Raw genomic sequence first — 24,520 nt, 5'->3', positions numbered from 1 at the left:
CTCAGGGGGCTGGGTCCACTGTTTCATCTCCTGGACAGAGCGCTCAGAGGCCTGGGTCCTCTGTTTCAGATCCTGGACAGAGCGCTCAGAGGCCTGGGTCCTCTGTTTCAGCTCCTGGACAGAGTGCTGAGAGGGTTGGGTCCTTTGTTTCAGCTCCTGGACAGAGTGCTGAGAGGGCTGGGTCCTCTGTTTCAGCTCCTGGACAGAGCACTCAGAGGGCTGGGTCCTCTGTTTCAGCTCCTGGACAGAGCGCTCAGAGGGCTGGGTCCTCTGTTTCAGCTCCTGGACAGAGCGCTCAGAGGGCTGGGTCCTCTGTTTCAGCTCCTGGACAGAGCACTCAGTGGGCTAGGTCCTCTGTTTCAGCTCCTGGACAGAGCACTCAGAGGGCTGGGGGTTTTGTTCACCCAAATTATGTTTATTTTTGGTTGTAGATACTCCAGAGCTCAACGTTTTAAATGTACTAATTTCTTAGTGGAACAAGCAAAGTTAGCAATGTGGAAGTCCTTCAGATTGGTGTCTGAAGAGCAGGTTGTGGACGCTCTAAAACTGTTGAAGGCCTCAGTGGAATCACGCGTAGAGTTGAATTGTTTTATCAGAGTACTCCTAATATTTCTGGTTTTGAGAAAAAGTGGTGAGCTGGTCAAAATGTTGTTAGTGATATATGTGTGTTATTATTTAATTGGTGAATATTTTCTCTTTCAGACCTTCCACCTCATTATTAATATTATTATTGTTGTTATTGTTATTATCATTATTATTATTATTGTTGTTGTTGTTGTTGTTATCCTCCCATTATTATAATTATTATTACTGCTACTTTTTTACTGTTAGTTTTCATTCCTTACTCGAATATGTAGAGCTACTTAACGAATAATACTAATAATTCTTGTATTATTATAATAATAACAATAATGAAAATAATCATATTAGTATCATTTCTAATACTACTAATAATACTAGTCTAAGTCTCCCTCTCTCTCCCTGTCTCTCTCCCTGTCTCTCTCCTTGTCTCTGTCTTGTCTCTTTCTTTCGTTTTCTCTCTCTCTCTCCCTCTTTCCCCTCTCTCTCTCTCTTTACTCTCTCCCTTTTTTCTCTCTCTCTCTCTCTCTCTCTCTCTCTGAGGTAAGGTGTTGTTTGTGCTGTGTGGTCTTATTGATCTCTTTGGTGTGCTGATATTAAATAGACTTTAAGATAGAAAAGCTGTCAGAGTAACTGAACAGTGTCTGTGTGTGTGTGTGTGTGTGTGTGTGTGTGTGTGTGTGTGTGTGTTTGATATTAATGATGGTTTCTTTAGGCTGTTAGCTATCTTTTAGCCTGTTAGGTAGCTGTCCAGCCTAGTTCTAGTTAAGAACATAAGTTATCAGCCCCTCAATTATAACAAAAAAATTGGTTCTTACTTCATCAGTATACTCTGTGGTCTATGTGGGCAGCGAGAGTCAAAGATTATTCCATTAACAGCACAAGGGTTGTTTTTCATGCTGTGGTAGTAATATACAATTCAGTTGTTGTGAGGCGGTCATAGATGTGAGTATATCATGGATTTTTTACAATGGCTTCGGACGCGGCACAGACAATCAGATTTTAGGACCTATCCACTTTATAAATGTGTATAATAGATGCAGAGCACATTATTACATATAGATACCTATATATAAAAGATATGTGGCAAATTATTATTGCATATAGTACTGTGCAAAAGTCAGAGACCACCCTTCCAGTTTTTTCGGTTAATTTCCGCTCCATATGACCGTTAAGTACAAGTTGCATCTGTTACAAAAAAGCAGGAACTTAAAATTCATTCTTCAGCAAGATAACCCCGAGCAAACTGCTGAGAAGACAAAGATGTACTTATCAAACAAAGAAGTTCCCGGTGATAGAGCGATGGAACGACCAACACTTGGATTTTATTTGGATCATGAGAAGGAGAAAATGCAACCAACTTTTAACAATGAACTTTGGAGGTGTGGAAAAAATATATATATGTACCCTGCAGATTTCTTTTTTAAAAAAGCACATTTCCCAAAAAGAACGGAATCTGTGATACAGGGAAAAGGTGGACATATTAAATACGGAACATTCTATACATTTCTGAGACATTATTATTACATATAGGTCCTGACATTTATATAATACGTGTAGGACATATGTATGAGCCAGTGCCCTCAGTGTGTGTTTGTGTGTGTGTGTGAGAGAGAGAGTGAGTGAGTGTGATAGAGTTTGCTGCTCTTCCCTCTGTCTTGACTGCATCTTGCCACTAACACTATTGATTGTATTTAAAGCTCAGAGAGAATTCATCTTTCATTCATTGACTGCAGACTTCATTTCAGCACCTCAGCCTTCACCCGACTGCCTTTAGATCTTATCGTTTAATCGAGCTGTTCATCACTCGCTCCACTCGTTTCCAGCCCTCTGACCTCAGGCTGACCCCCAGCATCCTTTTTCCCCATCAGCACAAACCCGTTCCACACTGACACCCAAATCTTACTATGAAACGGAGTGAAACTTGTGCCATAGGGAAAGAGGGGCCAGTAACAATGTTATAGTAAGATATGGACATTACTGTTTTAATATCACATTTTTAAAACAGTATTGCACTATAAATGAAAGAATGTTTGATTCTAGAGATAAAAATGAAGATGCAGAAAGATTAAAATTCATTTACTGCGTATAGCGAGCAAGTAAGCTGATCCTCATCTAATACAGATATTGATATAAAAGATCAGTTTTATCAAATAGTTATACGTTAATTTTAAAATCACAAATTTCCCCTTTTTATGTGCTCAAGAAAACCTTTAAAATAATCAAGATTATTGTATTGGGATTCTGTTTTTAGCACTATGTAGGACGCTGCCCACAGGACGCTGTTGGCTGGATATTTTTGGTTGGTGGACTATTCTCAGTCCAGCAGTGACACTGAGGTGTTTAAAAACTCCAGCAGCACTGCTGTGTCTGATCCACTCAGACCAGCGCAACACACACTAACACACCACCACCACATCAGTGTTACTGCATTGCTGAGAATGATCCACCACCCAAATAGTACCTGCTCTGTGAGGGTCCATGGGGGTCCTGACCACTGAGCAGGGTAAAAGTGGGCTAACAAAGTATGCAGAGATGGACTATAGTCTGTAATTGTAGAACTACAAAGTGTACCTATATAGTAAGTGGAGTTGATAAAATGGACAATGAGTGTAGAAACAAGGAGGTGGTCATAATGTTATGCCTGGTGTATATATATATATGTGTCTTTTATTTAACCAGGGAAACCTCACAAAAATACAGCTTGAATGATGGCAGAAAAAACCCACCTTCTTACATCTCAGTGATGATTCGCTGGAAAGAAATGATAGACCTCTGCTGAAGAATCCCAAAATGGCGTGCTGGTGCTGCTTTGTTGGGGCTGCGTGTGTGAGTGATGTTCTCTGCAAGCAGTGGCTAAAACACTGCTGTGGGTTGTGTTTATAAGTCATGGTCTTTGGTCCAATTCTTCACTCACGCACTCTCCTAGTAATGAATGGAACTTTTTATTTCTGATCGCAGTCACATGCATTCAGACAGAGCTGGAACGCAGATCTATACGAGCGCTGCGTCTGTGACCAGTGACGTAGATTTTAAGGTGCGCACATGCTTATGTGTGTGGTGTGTGAGTGTATGTACACACGAGCGTGTGTGTGTGAGTGTGTGTCCTATTTTCTGATGGCAGGTCAGGCTGGGCTCAGTCAGGCGTGAAATCAGGCTGCAGGAGGATGCTGTCACAGCCAGAGAGAGAGAAAGAGAGAGAGAGACAAAGGCAGATGCAGAGAGAAAGAATCAGACAGAATGAGAATGAAAGGCAAAGAGAGAGAGAAAAAAGAGAGAGAGACAGTAACAGAGCCTGATAGTCTTTTATGCTTTTATGAAAAGGCCTCACGCAGTGCTAGGTAGATGAGCTTGTGCATGTGTGTGTAGAGGTCTGTTTTGGTGTGTGTGTAGTGGTGTGTGTGTGTAGTGGTGTGTTTTTTTTCCTTTTCGTGTTACATACATACACATACACATTTGGACAAATACCCAACACACACACTTCATTCTTGGAGTGAAATCTGTTCAACACATTGTACAATTAATGAGCATACACATGTACACACACATGCATACATGTACACACACATGTACACAAACATACACACATGCACACGTATAAAAACACACACCCATATCTGTGCAGTACATGTGTACACAAAACATGTACACACACACATGCACACACACATGCACACACATATATATACACACACATGCACGCACAGACACTAAACACACATGTACACACACGTACACATACATGTACACAGACATGCACACATACACACACATGAACACACACATGCACATACATGTACACACACGTAAACACACGTGCATATATATATATACACAAATATGCACACACGTACACACATGCACACACTGACACTAAACACACATGCACTAAACACACACACGTACATAAACATGCACACATACGCACACATGTACAAACACACACACACAGATACACACACGTGCACACGTACATGCATATGTGCACACACATCTACCTACACATACATGGACACAGACATCCACACACATAGACACATGTACAGAAACATTTGCACACATCCACACCCAGACACACATGCACACATGCTTGTGCACATATGTTCACACATGTATGAGCACACACATGCACACACACACATGCAATTTTTCCACCATACGTACAAAGCAAAAAAAAAACACGCATGTACAATTTGTTAGCCCTATAACTCACATATAAACATGCATGATAAGTCGTCGGTATGTAAGACACAAAATTTTAGGCAGTCATGAAAATAGTTGGAATTTATTTATTTTAGAAGTGCGTTTTTGTCTGTAAATAATCCATAAATTACAATCCATAAATATTAATACACTATAAATTTGCAAGATTAAGATATTTTTTAAAGAAAAATACAGGTAAAAGATTACAGATTTGATTTCTGGTTTATTGCTCTCCAGCCACTGCACGGATTTCTTCAGTTCCATCAGCAGCGCCTGATTTAATTTAATTAACAAATACTTACTGCACAGATAAATAACTTTATATATTGTTGTAGTCCATAGAAAACTATGTATCTCCATTTTTGACGATTTTCATTTTTCTACATCATTTCAACACACTAGCTGTCGTTTACATTGTTTCATGATGAATTGACCAATAGAAATGCTCTAAAATCACTTGGAATAAAATCTATTTACATTGACTTACATTGAAAGGTAAGAGTGTTTTGCCCTCTCCTGTAAAGTTGCTGTTTTGGAGATACTTGTTTTTCTTTGGACAGCTACAATATACACTTGTTAAATACTTAAGACTTTTGCACAGCATGTATTTTTATGTGAAACAGATCATCCACATTGAAAACAAACGTCTAAACTAAATAAGAGGCAGGAAGGAGAGCGCTGGTGCTGTGGCCATTTTTAATATTAAATTCCTGGTAAAATCCTTTCTTGTGTGTTATTGGGTCCAGGAGATTAAATCAGTATCAGGAGCCAATCAGAGCTGTATTTGTGGATTTCACCGTCAGAATGACCTCATGCTTATAGAAGGATCTTTTTGTGCTTGGGTTAATTCAGCGTGCTCGTTCTGCGGCCCATGATGTGCAGCTTCAGCCGAGCCTGAAATCACTCCATCATTTCATTCCTCATTATGTTCTTCATGCGCGGTTACGCCTCATCAAAAGTAGCAGACTCATCTTTTTACGCCCGCTGTTCTGAGGGGGGGATGCAGGGAGGGGGAAGGAGAGGACAAAAAGAGAGGGGGGATGAAGGGAAAGAGAGAGGAACAACAATGTGGCCTTCTGGAAGATTTATACAGCACAAAGGAAGAAAAGTGGAGATATTTAAAGAACGCAGTGTGAGAATGGAAGAGGTTCTAGTTTTTATTGCTTAACTCTTAGAAGAATAGAGTTGTTACTGTCATTGTACTATAGCCTGCTATTATGATTATTAAGCAGTAATAAGCTACTAGGGGCCATGTGTTACAGTCATTTTACCATGCTTGCATTAATTAGGGAGCCATGACACAAAATGACAAAACACTATATAAAATATAACACATTCTCCCTGTCCAAACAGTATCTCCATCTAAAAAAAAAAAATTCATTGATTTTTTTTAGTTTTCTGCATAATTTGAACTCTGCAACTGTTCTTTACGTTGTGCAAAAATTTCATGAGAATTATTATTTATTATTATTATTTTTCTATTTATTGGCTGTGTTTTAGAAAAAAATTAAACATAAAATATAAAATATCAAATTACACCATGCATTTGTTATTGCTGATAATAACTGCAACTTCTAATAACTCTCATTTAGATGCCGTAACACTAGTATTTTGCATATCTGCAGTTAGCAAACACTTGCAGTTTATAATACTTGCAGTAAATTATTCATAGGTTAACACTGAAACCGAAACCAATGTTTTCTTACCTTTCTCTCAGCTTGATGCTTTTCTTCTTCTGTTTATATTGTCTTTCTAGTTTTATTTATATATCATATGTGAAATAATATGTGCTTCTTGATGTTATATGTATATGCAATATTACATACTTATATACTATGCATTTTTGCTAGAAATTCATCATTAGAATAGCTAGAAATAAACATAAATACAATAAAAAGTAGCAAGATTTTTTTATTTTCAGAAAAAGTGGTTGATATCATGTGAACTAGTCTAAAGAAGAATAAAGTTTGGTTCATCACAAACACTTCTCAAATTCCATCAGCAACATTTAATTTAACACATAATGAAGCACCGATGTACACATGCACACACACACGTTAGAGTCTACACTTCTATCATTGTTTCCATTTGTTTCATATACATATATATATATATATATATATATATATATATATATATATATATATATATATATATATATAAAATACCGAATAATGAGCCTTAAGATTCATAACTGAATGATTAACTTGCAGTTTGAGAAATTGAGAAACAGGAGTACAAGTGAATAATGAAAGACATGTTTTATTGCAGTAACTAGAGCATTGGAGGAAACATCTGGGTAGTAGTAAGGGCATCAAACAGGCCAGCACCCATAACGACTCTGAGGTTTAAATCCCAGCATGACCCAGCATGGAGAAATGAGGTGTGAAGTAGTCATCTGTCATTAACAGTATGAGTGATTCCTCATGTACATACCTCTGTGAGTGTGTGTGTGTGTGTGTGTGTGTGTGTGTGTGTGAGTGTGAGAGAGAGAGAGAGAGAGAGAGAGAGAGAGAGAGAGAGAGAGAGAGTGTGCTGGACACTGCTGTGGCCTGCAGTACAGTTTGGTCAGTTTGTGTAATGATCTTATTAACAGTATCTGACTGAGGCCACTCCTTGCCCTTAGTACCCCCTCAATAATGTCCAAATTACAGAAATACTCCATCATTTTACCACCTACTCTCTAGCTGCTGTACTTGAAATACTCAGACAAGCAAGTCCCCATTGGCTTCATATCATAAATGTGTTTTTGATTAAGTATTTTCTTTTTCTTAACTAAGCACAGAGAAGCACGTCAACATTATTGTCCATTATAAACTGACCTTCTGCTACAGATGCAGCAAATGACTGAAAGGCTAGGCATTCCTTTATCCCTTCAAAGCTAATGCCGAAATGTCTGCTGTTTAATCTCTTCTTCTTTATGAATAATGTTATTCCTCTTAGCACTAGGCAAAGGTAGGCAGCCACTTAGGGCCCCCATGAGCCAAGTGCCCTATAAAATACAAACTAGATATTCTGTATATGTTGATGTTAAATAACCTATTTCATAATGTATATACATTGTAAAAATAGCTGTAATGTGTGATTGTAGTGATTATTTATAATGGACTGTTCCATGCTGTGACATGATGACACAACTGCATTAAGACAGACTAATAAGAACAAGGCGATTAACATTGTGAAGAGGACATTTTTTGAGTGTTCAGAGGGAAAAATTTATCCAAGTGCAGCAGAGAAATGCAAAAAAGGGAGGAAAGCAAAATGTTTGTCGTTTCACTCCCAGAGCTAACAATTTTTGTCACAACAGAGTGCTGCACAGGCTCAGCAGACCGTGCATACTGCTAGTGTTAATGTCAGTACAGATTGCTCCAGGGGTTGGGGGAACTACGTTACAAGTGGTAGTGAAAAGTAATCCATTACAAGTTACTAATTACTTCTCTCAGAATGTAAAGTGATTTCCTTATTTATAACTTTTTGAAAAAAGTAATCTCACTACACTGGAAGGTATAGCGTATGTCTTAAAACAAACAAAACTGTCTGCCAATGTAGTGAAATAATTTCACTTAATAAAATTGCTTAAAACAAGTGAACAATGTCTAGAAGTAGTTAAATAGTAGAATATTTTACAACCTTCTCAAAAAGAGAAAAAGTACATCTATCAACTAGTTTCAAGGTCTTTCCACTATTTCAAGGATTTTTTTTCCGCAGTGAAGACAGTTGCACTAGTAGGTAGGCCAGAGCCTCAACTCAGATTAAAAATGTGCATCCGGGGGCCCATTCCTGTCTTGTCTAGAGCCCCAAAAGAACAAAATCCACCTCGGCCTCAGCATAGTTGTTGTATTTTGCTGCTGTCCGAACAAAACATCATATCTCCATTTTTGTCATTTTTCAGTTTTTGACATAATTTGAAAATGCCTGTTGTGTAAATTCATTGATGAATTGATCAAAAGAAACGGCCCAAAATGACTTGGAAAACCCCAGTGATTTGTTTGATAAGTAAAGAACGTGATTTAGCAAATCTGGAAATTCATACATTTTTGTTTGTCTCAGTGAAGCTTTGAACAAGTGAAGCTTCTCTCTCTTTCATCATCTTATACTTTCACTGTTTTGGTCATTACAATACAGTCTTTCACAGCCAATTGTTATTCTGTCAGACTCTTACTGTATCCGTGCTGTACAGGTACAAACAAACAAAAGCAAGAGTCAAATATACACAGGAAAACACAAACACACAGACTAGACTCTGGCAGCAGTGCTCTGAGTCCATGTTGAGATGAGAGAGAATGTGACAGGAGTGTGTGTGTGTGTGTGTGTGTGTGTGTGTGTGAGAGAGAGGGAGAGAGAGAGCATGCTTGAGGTTATGTAAATGCACAAGACATGGGCAATGCCTCAGTCCAGAGGATTTCAGTCTAGCATGTGCACAATCACACACACACACACACACACACACGTACACACACACACACGTTTGTTTTTATACAGTGTCGGGACGTAGGTGTATTTACGTTACATATATGTGAAATATATATATATACTTACATTAAACAGTACTGTGCAAATGTCAGAGATCACTGGTCATTTATTTGATTTCCACTCCAAATGACCATTAAGTACAAGTTAATCATTTCAAGAAAACAAGTCAAGAAAGCAGAAATCATAAATTTAACTGAGAATTACACACTTATGTGTCCACCTTTTATCTTTATTACAGCTTCCTTTATTTTCAGGAGACTTGCTTTCTTTTTTTTAAAGAAATCTGCAGGCATGTTCTTCCACATTTCCAAAGTTCAGTCCTCTTTTCAGTGTGGTTTTTGACAGCTGCACATCCTTTCAGACCCATAGCATTGAGTTGTCTTCTCACAGTGGCAGGATGGTCAGAAGGGCTTGTGGATTTTTCAGATCTGAGGCAAAGAGTGGAGATTGATTTTCTCCTCTCTTTCTCCTCTCCTATTGAAGCTATAAGTGCTTTTTTTCCCCACTTTCCTCTTGCTTATTCAGGTGGACTCTCCTATATCTAATCTTTTTAGGAATATCTCCTGAAAAATCGAGTATCTATATGTAATAATAATGTCCCTTATGTATTATATATTTATATATAAGTACCTATGGGTCATGAGAATTTCCAATCTTACCTTAACATTAACTTTAGTAACCAAAGAGAAATAGTTTTGCCCTTTCAGTTAAAAAAAATGGTGAGGAAGAAAGAAACAAACAAAAAAAAAAACACAACGAATAAACCAGCATAGAGAGATTTGTGCTCTTTCCAGTTTCTGACACAAACCCTTGTAAATACATACATATATATCTCTGATGTTGGAAGAAAACCTCATATCTCCAAAATGAGAACTTCAAGGAGAAGGAAAAATCCTACTTTACCTTTAATGTAAGTCAATGAAACATTATAATGCAGTTACAACCATCACAGTTACAGGAAGAAAAGCAAAATTGAGAAAATGAGTAAGATATCTTACGAAGAAAAGAAGATGGAAAAGACAGAGCTGGAGAGCGAGAGCAGCTGGGCTGGGCTGTGTGTGTGTGTGAAGGGGGTTGGGGCTGCAGTCTCAGCTAATTGCTACTCTGAAAATCATGATTATGCCTTTCAACTCAACTTGTCAGGAAAGAAAAAGAGCAAGAGAGAGTGTGTGAGTGTGTGTGTGTGTGTGTGTGTGTGTGTGAGTGTGTGTGTGTGTATATGTGTGTGTGTATATGTGTGTGTGTGTTTATGTGTGTGTGTTTGAGAGTCAGGTTTTGTCAAATTCTACTGGCTCTTTTTTTATGCACTAACACATGGTGCCTTTTGACTTCACTGTATCCTTTAGACATTAATACATTACATTCACCGAGTGCTTCAGCACATTATGAGGGCCAAACGTCTTCATGATGATACCAAAACAGGACAAAAACGTCCTGACTAGGAAAAGGCAGGACTAACCTACAAGAGCAACAAAATGATCCTGACTTTATTTACAAAAGCTCCATGATAATTTGTTTAAAACTGAAAGAGTAAAATCATTTCTTTTTGGTTACTGAGTTTAAGTTTAAGTTTGTATATATATATATATATATATATATCTCGCTGTTGTCGGAAGAAAACTTAGTAGCTTCATTTTTGTAATTTCAGCTTTTGACATAATTTGAAAATGCCTGTTGCTCTTTACATTGTGCGTAAATTTCATGATGAATGGACTAAAAGAAACGGCCCCCAATGACTTGGAAAAAAGTCTGGTTCCATTGACTTACATTAAATGTAAAATATGTTTTTTCCTTTTCCTGTAAAGTTCTGTTATAGTTTTCAAGGCTCTAAATGACCTTAGAGCCGAATGTCTCTCTGTTAATGTTTCAACATGTGATCTTAGATCTGCAGATACTGACTTTCTGCAGATACCTGTAAAATACAGAAAACATAGAGAGACTCTTTCAATTATTATGCCTCTAACCTGGAACTCAGTTCAGCCTTTTATGAGACAGTCAGGCTCAGCGTTCACTTTTAAGAAACATTTGAAAACATCTCTAACTTAGCATTTAATTAAAATCTACATCTCTTTGGTATTTATTATTTAATTTGATCTGTGTCATTGCCTTATAGGATTTTAAATTAATACTCATAGTTTCTTCTATTGCTGTCAAGCTTTATCACCTGTCTGTAAAACACTTTGGGCTGCCACTGGTATGAAGAGTGCTCTAGAAATCAAGTTATTATTGTTCTTCTTATTATTATTATTATTATTCTTATCAGCGTGCATGCTGTTGTTAAAGCCCATATTTACAAATTCTCCACATTCATGAAAATATTACAAAAATTTTACAGGTATCTGCAGAAAGTCAGTATCTGCAGATCTAAGATCACATGTTGATTCTTTGTATCAAATTAGAAAAGAATGAAAAATATAAAGGTACTTTCACTAACATGCCATTGGACATATTAATACACATAGGTGCTTACATATTGTCAATTTTTTGCTAAAGTTCTGCTCTGTTTTTATGTGCTACCACATGGCATTATTTGACATCAGTGTTTTGCCTTATTTATATTGAGAGTGGAAATTTCCATCAAATGATACTGGAATTTGTAGGCATTATTCAAAAAGTATTCAAAAGACTCCCTCCACATACAGGCTACCAGATTAATCAGATAAGTGACATGCAGTGTCCAAACTCTGCATCTTACTGTTACTGTACTACATTAAATCGCGACTCCGTATGTGACTTGAAATTTAGACAGAAAAAAGGCAGGAAATCTTTAAGATACACAGACAAATGCTAAGCACATGTTTTCATCTCTGCTAATGTTTAGTCATAACTTAATAATCTTACTTCACTTCATAATTCCTAACTTACATACTACATACTAACCTAGTAATGTTAACTAGGTTAGCTTAAAAACAGTTAGCTTAAAAACAGTGAAGGAGTAGAGATCAGATTGTATTGAGTTAATGAGTTAACGGGGAGAAAAGAGTGGAAGGAAAGGCCAGTCTCTTGGGGTAACCTGTTAGCTATTAGCCTAGCATGATGACTCTGCCAGCTTTCTGTGTACCGCCTATGGCGCTCTTCGCTCAGCCAGCTGCTTCAGGCGATGCCACGGCCTTGGCTTACAAGCTGAGAGAAGCTCAGCAGCTTCTCTGCTAAAGCTGATAGTGTGAACTGCTTGTAATATTTACTAAATTCCTGCAGTGTCTGACGATCGTAGATTAAAGCTTGAGTAGAAGAGACGCACATACGAGACAAATGACTTTTGCATGTAAAACAACATTCAGCACTGTTTTTTTGCAGGTTCAGAGAAGCCACTTTGGGCTTTATGTACACATTTATATCATTACAGTTGCATATTAACATCTCTCTGCGTATTGTTAATTTCTTTTTTTTTCTACTTCACCAGAAAAAAATATTTTAGATTTACTTCACTTGTTAAACATGGTTCTTATAAATAATGAAGGGGACATCTAGAATAATACGCTGATGTTAGTCTATAAAAAATCTTTACTTAAACATCCAAAATGGTTTAATTTGAAAAAAAACTACATAAACACACTATACTGTGATAGATACTGAAACCATCAGTAATCTTAATTATACCTTGATATCAATTTTTCATTTTTTTTTCTACACTGCCCTCTGATAGAAAATAGAGTTCAGACATCTCATGAATCTTAAATATGAGAATGTTATAGAGAAGCTAAATTGCTTAATCAAAAAACTTCAAACAGAATCAAATTTACTGGAACTTTTGTGACTATTTAAAAACTCAAACTCCTCCCTAATTTCTCCCTTACATTCCCTTGTGTGTGTGTGTGTTTGTGTGTGTGTGTGTGTGTGTGTGCGCGTGTGCATATTTGTTTCTTCATGCACGAAAATAGGAACACCTCAAAAAAATTAGAGGACACGTGTGAGTGGTCTTTTGTAGTGTATCCTTGTACAGAGTGCACACACACACGCACAGTGAAGCACTAGCAGAGGGTAAAGCAAAGTGATGGAATGAGGTTATGTGTGGCTTTAGGTCTAAACTCAGCCCCCACACAAACATCCCCTTGGTTTTATTATTTTGTCCTTGTCGTAATTGTTACTAATGAACTTCATCAGGCTTTGTTTATCTAACTGTGACAGAGACAGAGCAGCAGACAGAGAGGGAGAGAGAGAGAGACAAAGGTACTTCTATATAGGATATAGGTGTGATGTATATTGAATAGTAGGGCTGTAGGAATGAATTGATGAATGGTGATGGGCCTTGAAATGGCAATTAACTGTATTGGTTTTGAAATATTAGAATTGATGGCAATAATCTTTAATAAAATATGTCCTTTTGTTTGGCCAGGCATCTTTGCTCTATTGTTTTATTGTGTATATTATAATACTGTGTAAATGTAGCATAGTGTAAATGTGGTGTATATCATGAAAGAAAGTGGTCCATCATACATTTTAAAACAAAACCCTTCATATATATTCAGTACTGTGCAAAATTCTAAACACTTTCTTTTGTAAAGTTACTATTTTGAAGATGCAAGGTTTTGATCTGACAGTGATAATATATTTAACAGAAGAATACACAGAGGCCTCAACAACTAAAACACTGTGTCAAGTGTTTCAGTGTTTAGTGTCCACACTGTACCTTTATTACAGCTTCCATTTTTTCAGGTCACTTGCTTTCAATTTTTAAAGAAATCTGCAGAGATATCTTTCTACACCTTCAAAGTTCAGTCTTAGATGTTTGTTGCATTTTCGGCTTTGTACGAGCCAAAAAATCCTGAACACATTCAGTAATGTCCTGGACTCTGGGGTGGTCAGTCCATTGTTCTGAAAACACTAGCAGCTTTTTTGTTTGATTTGCAAGTGTTTTTTTGTCTATTTCTTTTCTATGTTAGTGCTTCTTGACAGCTACACATCTTTTCAGACCTATAGCATTAAGTTGTCTTCTCACAGTGGAAGAATAGACAATAATAGTGTAGATGTTTTCAGATCTGAATCAAGAGTGGAGCTTAATTTATCCTCGCTCTCAAAGATGAAAGCTTAAATAAGAGACAGTTTTGGTGGTCTACCAGGTCTTGCATGGTTGTTAGGAGTCCCATTTTCCTGTATCATCTTTTTTTTCTAGCTTTGGAAGCTCCTGTTTTTGCTATTTTCTTTTGACTTTCTCCTTTTTTATGCAAGAGGATTATCTTATATCTAATCTCCTCAGAAATATCCTCCTAACTTGTAGTTAGGTTTTGAATGGAAACATTGTCATGGTAAATTGTTATTTTAAATCACAGAAAGCTCTTCTGTGTTTTTGTATTAAATGTGTTGACAGTTTTTCATAATAATTTTTAAACGTGGCATGATGAACTTTTCTACAAGCATCATTATGTTTTTTCCATATCGGCCAAGCCTTGCTGCACGTTTGTGTGTGTGTGTGTGTGTGTGTGTGTGTGTGTGTGTGTGTGTGTGTGTGTGATTGATCTGTATGGTAGGGTAAGTATGTAAGCCATAAGGAGTGCTCCTGGATGTCAGACTCACCCAACCGGAAAATGAGAAACCTCTACATCCTTGCTCCATTAAAAACACCACATCCCTGCAGACACACACACACACACACACACACACATCCCCACAGTCTATTACTCTTCACAAGTCAGTTCACTCCAGAGCCGATAGCTCATTGATTAATTGTGCGTGTGTGTGTGCATGTGTGTGTGTGTGTGTGTGTCTTCTTACATGTGCATTCATGCATGTAAGTGTGTGTGGTCATTTTTACACTTATTGATTAGCATTTATATCCACACTGACAGGATGTTGAATGATTTCGATCAGTTTCTAATTAGGCTTTAATGAGAAATGTGATAATGTTCTGTGGTCACTTGATGGTTTTCAGTCTTTCTGTTCATAGTTTATTTCAATCTCAAATTCCCGGATTGTGTCAGTAATATATGGCTGCAGCTGCCACTCGCACGCTCTGTTGCTCCCACAGACACCAGCACCATTCTCATGGCATGTGAGCTTTATTTGGATAATTGTTATTGAATTCATTTTTTAAATAAAATATGGTCCTGCATTAAGCTTGTGTGTCCAGTTCTGTTTTCTACCACTATGTTTTTTTCATTCATTTGAAATGCACTTACTATTGTTTTGCTTAATCAGAGTAACAATAAAGCATGACTGTTGTGTGACGTATGTTCCTATTCATGTGTTTTCTTGTGTTTTCGTGTTAATTTGTGACTCTAACTGAATAAAAATCTCAGAATTTTTGGCTTTGTTAAATCATTTTCTTTACATAAATAAATACAATAACAGCAGTTAGAAAATGTAAAGAAATTGTGTTAAATAACAGAAAAGAACAGAACAAAAAACAGCAATAATAACTTAATGTTACTACCTAGCTATTATTTTTCATTTTGATGTTATTTATTTAGATCAAGGTGCAGTGTTTCGTCATGGTGAGCCAAAGCAAAAAGCATGTGGTGGCCAAATCAATGCCCTTGCGAGCTTCCTTGGGCCATGGGCACCACTCTGGTTAGCTCTGATTTAGATGCTTCTATCTCAATGACTTGTGTTCTACTTTGTGTTCTCTTTTCACCTTTTTGTTAGTGTTTTAACCTCTAAAACTACATTATTAATGTTAGCTAACTGCACAATATCCTCCTTGATTTTGCCACTGAGTCTTTGCCCTCTCTGATTTGTCCCTGCGTATATCTGTTCTCTCTGATTGGCCCCTTGCAGGTTTTAACTCCTCTCTGATTGGTTGTTTTTGTTGTGTGTGCAGGTACGGCAGCTCAGGGCAGCCCCCTGCTGGCTGCGCTGCCCGTGCAGGGTCGTCCACTACAGACGCCTATGGACCTCAAGAACTTCCTGCCATTCAGGCTCAATGGCTCCTCCCCCCTCAGCCTCTTCCCTAACTTCAATACTGTGAGTCTTTCAAAAGGAAACTGTTTTTACATTCAAACATGCTTAAATATTTTATAGTGATGGTAAATTAAAGGAATGGTTAAGTGAAAAAATCCATTTTTTATGTTGCTGTTTAAGGCATGACTGTGTGTAGTACAAGCTTCATTTACTTCTTAGCTAAGTTTGGCTTGTAGCTGTTGTCCAAAACTAAAAGAGCAAATTTCAGACATTAAACATCTAGGCCACATGTGTCAAGCTCCAGCCCTTACAGGCCAAAACACTGCAGACTTCAGCACACTGCCTCAATAAACACACCTGATTCAGCTCATCAGCTAATTAGCAAGGCCTTCATGAACTGAATTCAGAGCGTAAGATGAGGGTATATGCTAATCTCTGCATCACTTTGGCCCAGAAGGTCCCCAGTTTGCCTGGTCTAGGCTGATCAACTACTTTTGCGGAAGGGGGGTATTTGAAATATGATTTTTGTCTAAACTCATTACTGATTTACTACTACAGATTTACAGCAAGATAATTAAAAAATTTGGCTGCATTGGCTTCTGAGTGGCACTACGGTCTAAGCGTTGTCCGTATTGTTGGGTGATATCCCCTGGAGGTGCCAGCATTCAGTAGCCAGCAGTCCAAGAGAGCAAAACTGGCCTCACTTTCTCTGGGTGGGCAGGATCACGCTCTTTCTCCCACCATGCTAGCAAACACTCGAGTCAACTACCTTAGCTGAGAAAGCACGCTAGTGATACAATGCTGCTTGGCCACGCTTGGCTGTCGCTCTAGCACCCCCTGCTGTAACGCTCAGAATGCAGCTCACGCTTGTGTTGCATCATAATTTGTGTCATGACACATTTTTGAATGCAACAATGCGCAAAACCGCGTCTGCGTAGCTCAAAGCATCTTTGTTCACGTCCTTGCTTGAAGTATTTTTCTGGCTATAGCCTTTGTCCTCCTAGCTCGGTAGCATCTTGTGATAGGAGGAAACCTATCTTACATGTGGGAATCGGCAATGGCCGAATTTGGGAAGAAAATCCCCCCCAACAATCCTGCACATAATGACTCTTCATAAATCAAGGTAATTGAATACACTACTTCAATTATCACCCGCACTGTCTTCTGGAGCCCAGCATTGTCGTGCAAAAGCAGTGCCTCTGTTCTGAAGTCAGTTGTGATCTGGTCACCCTGGATTGGCCAGTTTGTTCATGATTGTGTTATTATTATCAGACTGAGCTCTGGCACTCTGTTTGTGTTCACCTTGCACCCTCAACTATCACATAATAAAAAATAACAGAGCTACACACACAGATACGCAGACTCAAATAGGCTGAGAGTCATGTTCCTCCTCCAATCAGATAAGGCTCAGTATGTGTCACACACTGCAGTGATAAATGCACCTGTCTCGGTTACAAAGTAGCTGTCAGTGACCTCGTCCTTCTCCTCTTCTGCTCCTCACCTCCATTCTTAAGGTTTGGTTATACTTCTGCATCTGTCTGCATCTGTTGTCATGTGCACGTGCCAGCATGCTTGCACAATAAATACTCGCTTCACTGTTATAGATATACATATATATATATATATATATATATATATATATATATATATATATATATATATATATATATATATATATATATATATATATATACACTGATCAGGCATAACATTATGACCACCTCGTTTCTATGTTCATTGTCCATTTTATCAGCTCCACTTACTATATAGGTGCACTTTGTAGTTCTACAATTACAGACTGTAGTCCATCTGTTTCTCTGCATACTTTGTTATCCCCCTTTTACCCTGTTCTTCAGTGGTCAGGACCCCCATGGACCCTCACAGAGCAGGTACTATTTGGGTGGTGGATCATTCTCACCATTCTGGTGTGTTAGTGTGTGCTGCGCTGGTCTGAGTGGATCTATCACAGCAGCGCTGCTGGAGTTTTTAAACACCTCCGTGTCACTGCTGGACTGAGAATAGTCCACCAACCAAAAATATCCAGCCGACAGCGTCCTGTGGGCAGCATCCTGTGATCACTGAAGAAGGACTAGAGGATGACCAACACAAACAGTGCAGCAGCAGATGAGCTATCGTCTCTGACTTTACATCTACAAAGTGGACTGACAAGATAGAAGTGTGTCTAGGAGGCAAGCGCACAGCTGGAACAGGAGAGTTTATGTTTTTTTTTACAGTTCAAATTCAAGTGAAGAAATCAGACTTCTGTCTTTGCCTGTTTTTACGTTTTTAGACACTCAACGGAGCATCTGTTGTCTGCACTCAGGCACGTTTTCTGGTCCGAGAGAGCTAACACAGCATCCTAACTGAAATACACTGTATGAGCTGCATCTCCTCTCCCTTCATCTCTTTTTCTCTCCATCCGTCTTTTCCTTTGTCCTTTTGTCGAGTTGTTAAGTTCTCTTAAACAGACTTGCTTATGTGGTTTCTGACACAGTACATAGTGTTATTTATTAAAATGAACAAACAATTTGCTGCTGCAGTTTTTTTTTTTTTTATAGACACCTGTACGCCATACAGTGCAAGGGTGGACAACTGTACTTAAGTATGAGTGTCAAAATCTTACACAATATATGTTGGAGTATGAACACAAAAATAAACTTAACTGAAAGTAAAAAAGTATCAATACTCAAACATACTCAAGTATATATGGCCAATTCCAACCTCTGCGCAGCTGAAATGGCAGATGGCTGTTTCCCGGCTGATTTTTATTAGCCTTTTGTTTTAATCAAACATGAATCTCACACTGTGTGGCCTAAATGAACAAAAACATTTTAGCATATTTCCAGTACTTTCTATGAACCAAAGTGATAATATAAATAGCAGTATTTGCTCTTTAATTTACCTTTAACGTTAATGTTTAAATATATTAATGGAAAATCAGTTGCCTGTTTAAATCATATGGATCAAATAAAGTGCTACATTAAAAGTAAGAGGCGACTGGCTATTTAATGATTATGCTATAACGTTTTGTTACAGCAGCATTCAAATACAGCGCAAGTGAACTTACCTGACTCACATTATTTACCTCATAAAATTTCAACATGGCCAAGATAAAAATAGCAAACTGAGCGTTTGCAGATTGTTTTTTTGGAGTAAAAATCTGCAGAATCCCATCTTGGTTGATTCTGATCATGCTTTCATAGTTTTAACACACAAAATTAAGAGTCAGGGCATGCTGGACATAAACTGACCACACTTCTATGTAACTCACACCAGCGAGTCTTTTTAGCAAACTCTGTCCATGTGACTAGTGGGTGGTACTGGTCACTGCACAAAGATGAATTATCGTTTTACAGTGATTTGAAAAACACAGTGGAAATGTGTTGGACCTCAGCTTGCAAGAGGGGAAAAAAGAATAATCTTAGAGTACTTTAATGACACACTGACATTTGTTGACTTTCTAAGTGAAAGCAAGTTAATCCATCCTCTATAGAGAACACATTCAAAAATGGCATTTTCCTGCAAATTTGAGTGCATAATTTTTATTTTTTGAGATAACATATTGGAAAAAAATCAAACATAAAATATACATTGCACCATAACCTTTGCACAATATGTTGAACAAATAAACAGTAATTATGTATTAAAATATGCAGAAGTGTGTTCACTGTAGAGGATGTTATTGTCACTTAGAAAATCAGAAGAACGTCATTTGATCAGGATGCCCAAATTATTACGTATGATTGTAAGTATAGTAACACTTATCTAATATTTTGTGCCATACAGAGTTTAAGTTACAGTATACACAGTGCTAACCTGGGGGACTGTAAGCTTTACATTAGTCTTGAATAAGACTAAATAAAAACAAAATAAACAAGCTAACTTAAGATTCCAAGCATTTTTTGGTGGAACCGTCACTCATATATTTTATTGCTATAATATTAGAAGCATTTCTCTTCTCTTTAGTTTCTCCACTGAGGTCACGTCTACCTTAAGAGTCTCTGCTTTATCACGGCTCAACAATGGGTGTCTTTAACACACACAGAGTGCTGGCTGCATCCCAGACGGTCAGGCATGACTGCGGCTTGACAATGCACACATTCTTGGGGTCCTAAAGCAAACGGTGGTCCAGGAGGCTGCAACAGGCTGCTGCTGGGCAGTGTGTGTTCCCATGGCATACGTTTGCTGGGGGAAAGTCCCCGTCCCCTGGGTGAAGGGTTTAAAGTTGCAGTGTGAGCTTTTGTGGTGCTTTTGTGTGGAGAAGCCAAAGAAGTGGGGACCAAGCAGGAGCTGGACAAATCGTAGGAGTCTTATAGACAGAGAGAGAAAGAGAGAATAGAGGAGAGTCAATATATGCTGTTCCTGCATTCTGGACTTTGTAATTCTTCATCATAATTTGTCCTTTGCATGAGATTCATGGAGATTTTTAGACACATTCTCTTACCCTGTTGTTTTTATCGTCTCTCCCCCTCTCTCTCCCTCTCTCTCTCGCAGATGGACCCTGTACAGAAGGCTGTTATTAATCACACCTTTGGCGTTCCTCAGAAGAAGAAGCAGGTTATCTCCTGCAATATCTGCCATCTCCGCTTCAACTCCACGGTCAGTACTCAGTGGGCTGGTGGCTTGATTTTTAGATTTTTTTTTTTTTTTCGTTTACCACTCTCTACCACTTCTCTCGCTCTCAGACACATGCACATCTCATCTTGTTGGTATCATTTGCTACATCTCAGAAATGCTAACTTTATATAAGAAGGAAGAAACATTATTTTATTAAGTATTTTTGGATTATTTCTAAGGATGCTTAACAGTTAACCAGTGTAACTTATTAACAAAACAACGTGTGTGTGTGTGTGTGTGTGTGTGTGTGTGTGTGTGTGTGTGTGTGTGTGTGACATTTTCAAATTATATTAAAAACTGAAAAACATCAAAAACGGAGATACAAGGTTTTCTTCCGGCAACAGCGAGATATATGAGAGAACTTATTTCAGATTTTTACAATAACTTCACAACAATGGGACCTAACTGTTCATCATGTGGCCATGAGGGACAGGGATGTAGTCTCACTTCCTGCTCTAAAATGCAGGGTGGGTGTAGCTAAAATAAGGCTTCAGTATTTCAGTTGTAACATGAAAACTTAGGACAGTGTTTATTACATTTTTTTAATTTCAAAATTAAATTCATGATAAAGATAAATATTTGAATATTTCTTTTCATTAAAAAAGAGATCTTTTGTGAAAACAACATGGAAAAATACCCATACATTTTAAGTATTATTTTCGTAAGGTCGAAGTTTAGGGTTTAGGGTTTGGGACAGGTGCCTGCTGAAACCAAATGAATGCAGTAAATAACATTGTCAGAATACCTTGTTTAGAAATGTATTAATTCATTTGTTCTGCATTTCTTACATGCTCATTAATGTAAAATTAATTCACATTAATTAATTCTCAGTGAAACCCATACAGCAGGGGTTAATGGGATTTGAAGTTTTGTTCTCGGTGGTCACTTAGAGCCTCTAGCTCAGTTGCTGAAGCTGATCCAGCAGTGTGGTCTGTAGGGTGCTGCAAAGTCTATCAAACGCTCATTAACTCTCCAGAGAGCTCCCTCTATCATTTCCTCTCTCTATCTCTGCTTCTCTCTTTCTCTGCTTCTCTCTTTCTCTGCTTCTCTCTTTCTCGAATTCCTCCGTTGGTTTGTGCTCTCTGCAGAGTTGATTTATTAGCTTGTGGAACATGCAGTGCAAGTGATTTCAGCCCATTTCATCTCCGATTTGCATTTATGTGGTGAAAAGGAAAGAGTCGGTGTGTGTCTTCTGTTTGTGTATGTTTTTGTGTGTGTTTGTGCCAGTTACTCCTGATGGCATCCCTACACATGGTGACCCTTGCGGCTTTTAGGCCTGTAAAAAAATATCTACTTTGTCATTAGGTTTTGTTCATTGATTGATTTATTTAAGAGTTGTTTATTCAAAAATGGCTTTTCTTGCCTTTTATTCTGCTCTGGTTATTTATCAGTGTTTCACAAAGCTGGTCTCGTATTGATTTTGATATGATCTAACAAAGCTGAAAATTCAAAATGTTTTTTGCCAGAAACTACCATTTTGATGAAATAAACATGAGGAACAGTATTCTTCACATTTTAGTCACCTTTTATTGTTACTCTGATCATACACATCATGTATAAGTTGTTCCATAGTGCTGTGAAGTGTTTGTGAATGTGAGCACATGCTTGCTCAGTAAATATGATTAGAGTGATAGAAAACACAATAAAACACAGAAAGCTCCAGTTTCTCATGCTGATCCATTTTACTATGAACAGCATGAATGCACATGCAGTTTAACTACTCTAGGGGCAAATTCAAGATTTAAAGGTGGGGGGGTGGCATGTATGATTGATGATATGTTAGGTAAAGGTCAGTTCACATTGGTTGCATTTCTGACTGTTTTTTAATTGTCTGAGAGAACAAATGAACAGCTTTAGTTTAAATCAATGTTTAAGTACACACTGGCTGGACTAGACACGCATCCTACAATACTGTTCAAAAGTCAGAGACCACCCCTCATTTATTTCATTTCCAGTCAAAATGGACATAAGGAATACATTATTCATTTTTCACTGTCAGGAAAAAAGGTATATAGAAAGTATATATTTAACAGAAATATGGAACAGAAGACTCAAATAAATATCTTTTTCAGTATTGAGTGTGTCCACTCCTTACCTTTATTACAGCTTCCATTCTTTTGGGGAGTCTTCCTTTTAGTTTTTCAAAGAAATCTGCAGGGATATTTTTCCACACCTTCAAAGTCCAGTCTTAGAAGCTGGTTGTATTTTCTGCTTTTCACGATCCAAAGAAGATCGAGTAATGCTGACTTCTGGACTCTGGGTGGTCAGTCCATTGTTCTGAGAACACCAGCAGCTTCTTTGTTTGATTTGCATGTTTTCTTCTTTTTTTGTCTGTTCTCTTTTCTCAGTAAGAGCTTCTTGACAGCTACACATCCTTTCAGACACATAGCGCTGAGTTGTCTTCTCACAGTGAAAGGATGGACAGAAACACCTGTGGATTTTTTCACATCTGAAGAAAGAGTGGAGCTTGATTTTCTCCTCTCTCTCTTGTACAGATGAAAGCTTTAAATGCTGTTTATCTGATGCGGACAGCTTTGATGGTCTAGCAGGTCTTGCATGGTTGTTAGGAGGAGGAATTTTTTTTATTCATTTTTGAACTTCAGTTTTGGAAACTCCTGTGATTTCACCCTTTTTTCTTTGACTGTCCTCTTCCTTATGCAGGTGAATTATCTTATATCCAGTCTCTTTAGGAATATCTCCTGAAAAAAAGCTCTCCTTAATGGCTGTTTTCAGCAGAAAGAAAGGAAAGGTAGTCTTTTGCGCAGTACTGCACATGTGCAAAACGCATGCCCTTCCTACTTACTCATCAAGTCTTTTTTATTATTTGGTAACACTTTATCATAATAAATAAATGATTGTTCCAAGCATATTTATGAGTAATTTACTGTAACAAATGCTAAAGAAAAATACTTAAAAAGAAATCAAAATAGTAAGTGTAATGCGCCTGAGAGACACCTATGTAGACACTCTTTTTTTCAGTAAAGCGATCAAGTCACATACCGCAAAGCAGCTCCTGCACTGTACTGATGATGTGTGAAACCTACTTTTGTAATATCGAGGCTTTTATCCTGTACCAGCACAGTAAAAATACTGTGATTATGATTTTGTCGCAGTAGCAAATCTGCTGTTTGCGCTGTCAAGTTACTGTAAAACCAAAGCTGATAAAGCTACTATAAAACTGTTTAAATAGAAAAGAAAGAGAGAAAAAAGCTGTTATTCCCATCTGAAGCAATTACATGATGGTGCCAGAGTCAGAGGCAGCGTGGATCGGATGCACGGTGACTTTAGCTTCACTCATGCTGTACTTATGTGACGCTGAGATGGTGTGTCTGCTGTGAATTCTGGGTGAGACGGTGTTAAAGACAGGTGTGAAAGACACTAAACACTGAGACAATACACAATACAAATAGACGTGCAGTTGACCCCTGATCTGTGCAATGCATCTTCCTCTCCTAACAAGACTTCAACTAACAACATGCTCAGAGAAGCCACAGGCTGCACAGGGCACAGCTGGGACTAGAACCTCAATCCTAGCAGCTGAGTGTGTCTCCGCACTGCTAAACGCTGCTTTTATCAGTGTCTTCAGGGTCGTCATTTGCCACCTCAGCACATTAGCGTCCTGCTTTATTACACAGCAGTGACTGCTGGGAAAACTGATTGGACAGAAATGAAGCATATTTTTGGTTTTTGCTTTGATTTTGTGCCACAGTTTGTTTTTATGATCTGAAAACAACTGAATTATTAGCAGCATCAGAACAAAATTGCAAATGTAATTGGTTTCTTTCTGCCTCTCTCTCTCTCTCTCTCTCTC

The 24,520-nt window shown here is 37.9% G+C and overlaps 1 protein-coding gene across 1 annotated transcript in view; it reads left to right on the top strand.

Moving 5' to 3' along the window:
- The window catches only part of znf385c (zinc finger protein 385C), a 140,107-nt gene that overhangs the window by 96,621 nt on the left and 18,966 nt on the right, over positions 1-24,520 (top strand). Inside the window, exons 3-4 of the mRNA XM_036590549.1 lie at positions 16,013-16,155; positions 20,587-20,691. Coding sequence (XP_036446442.1) covers positions 16,013-16,155; positions 20,587-20,691 — 248 coding nt within the window. The remainder of the gene's footprint in view (positions 1-16,012; positions 16,156-20,586; positions 20,692-24,520) is intronic.

The sequence above is a fragment of the Colossoma macropomum genome, unplaced genomic scaffold (assembly GCF_904425465.1).
Source record: "Colossoma macropomum unplaced genomic scaffold, Colossoma_macropomum, whole genome shotgun sequence".
In the NCBI taxonomy this organism is placed as follows: domain Eukaryota; kingdom Metazoa; phylum Chordata; class Actinopteri; order Characiformes; family Serrasalmidae; genus Colossoma; species Colossoma macropomum.
Note: the sequence above shows the minus strand (reverse complement) of the source record. Positions and strands in the feature narration are given on the sequence as shown.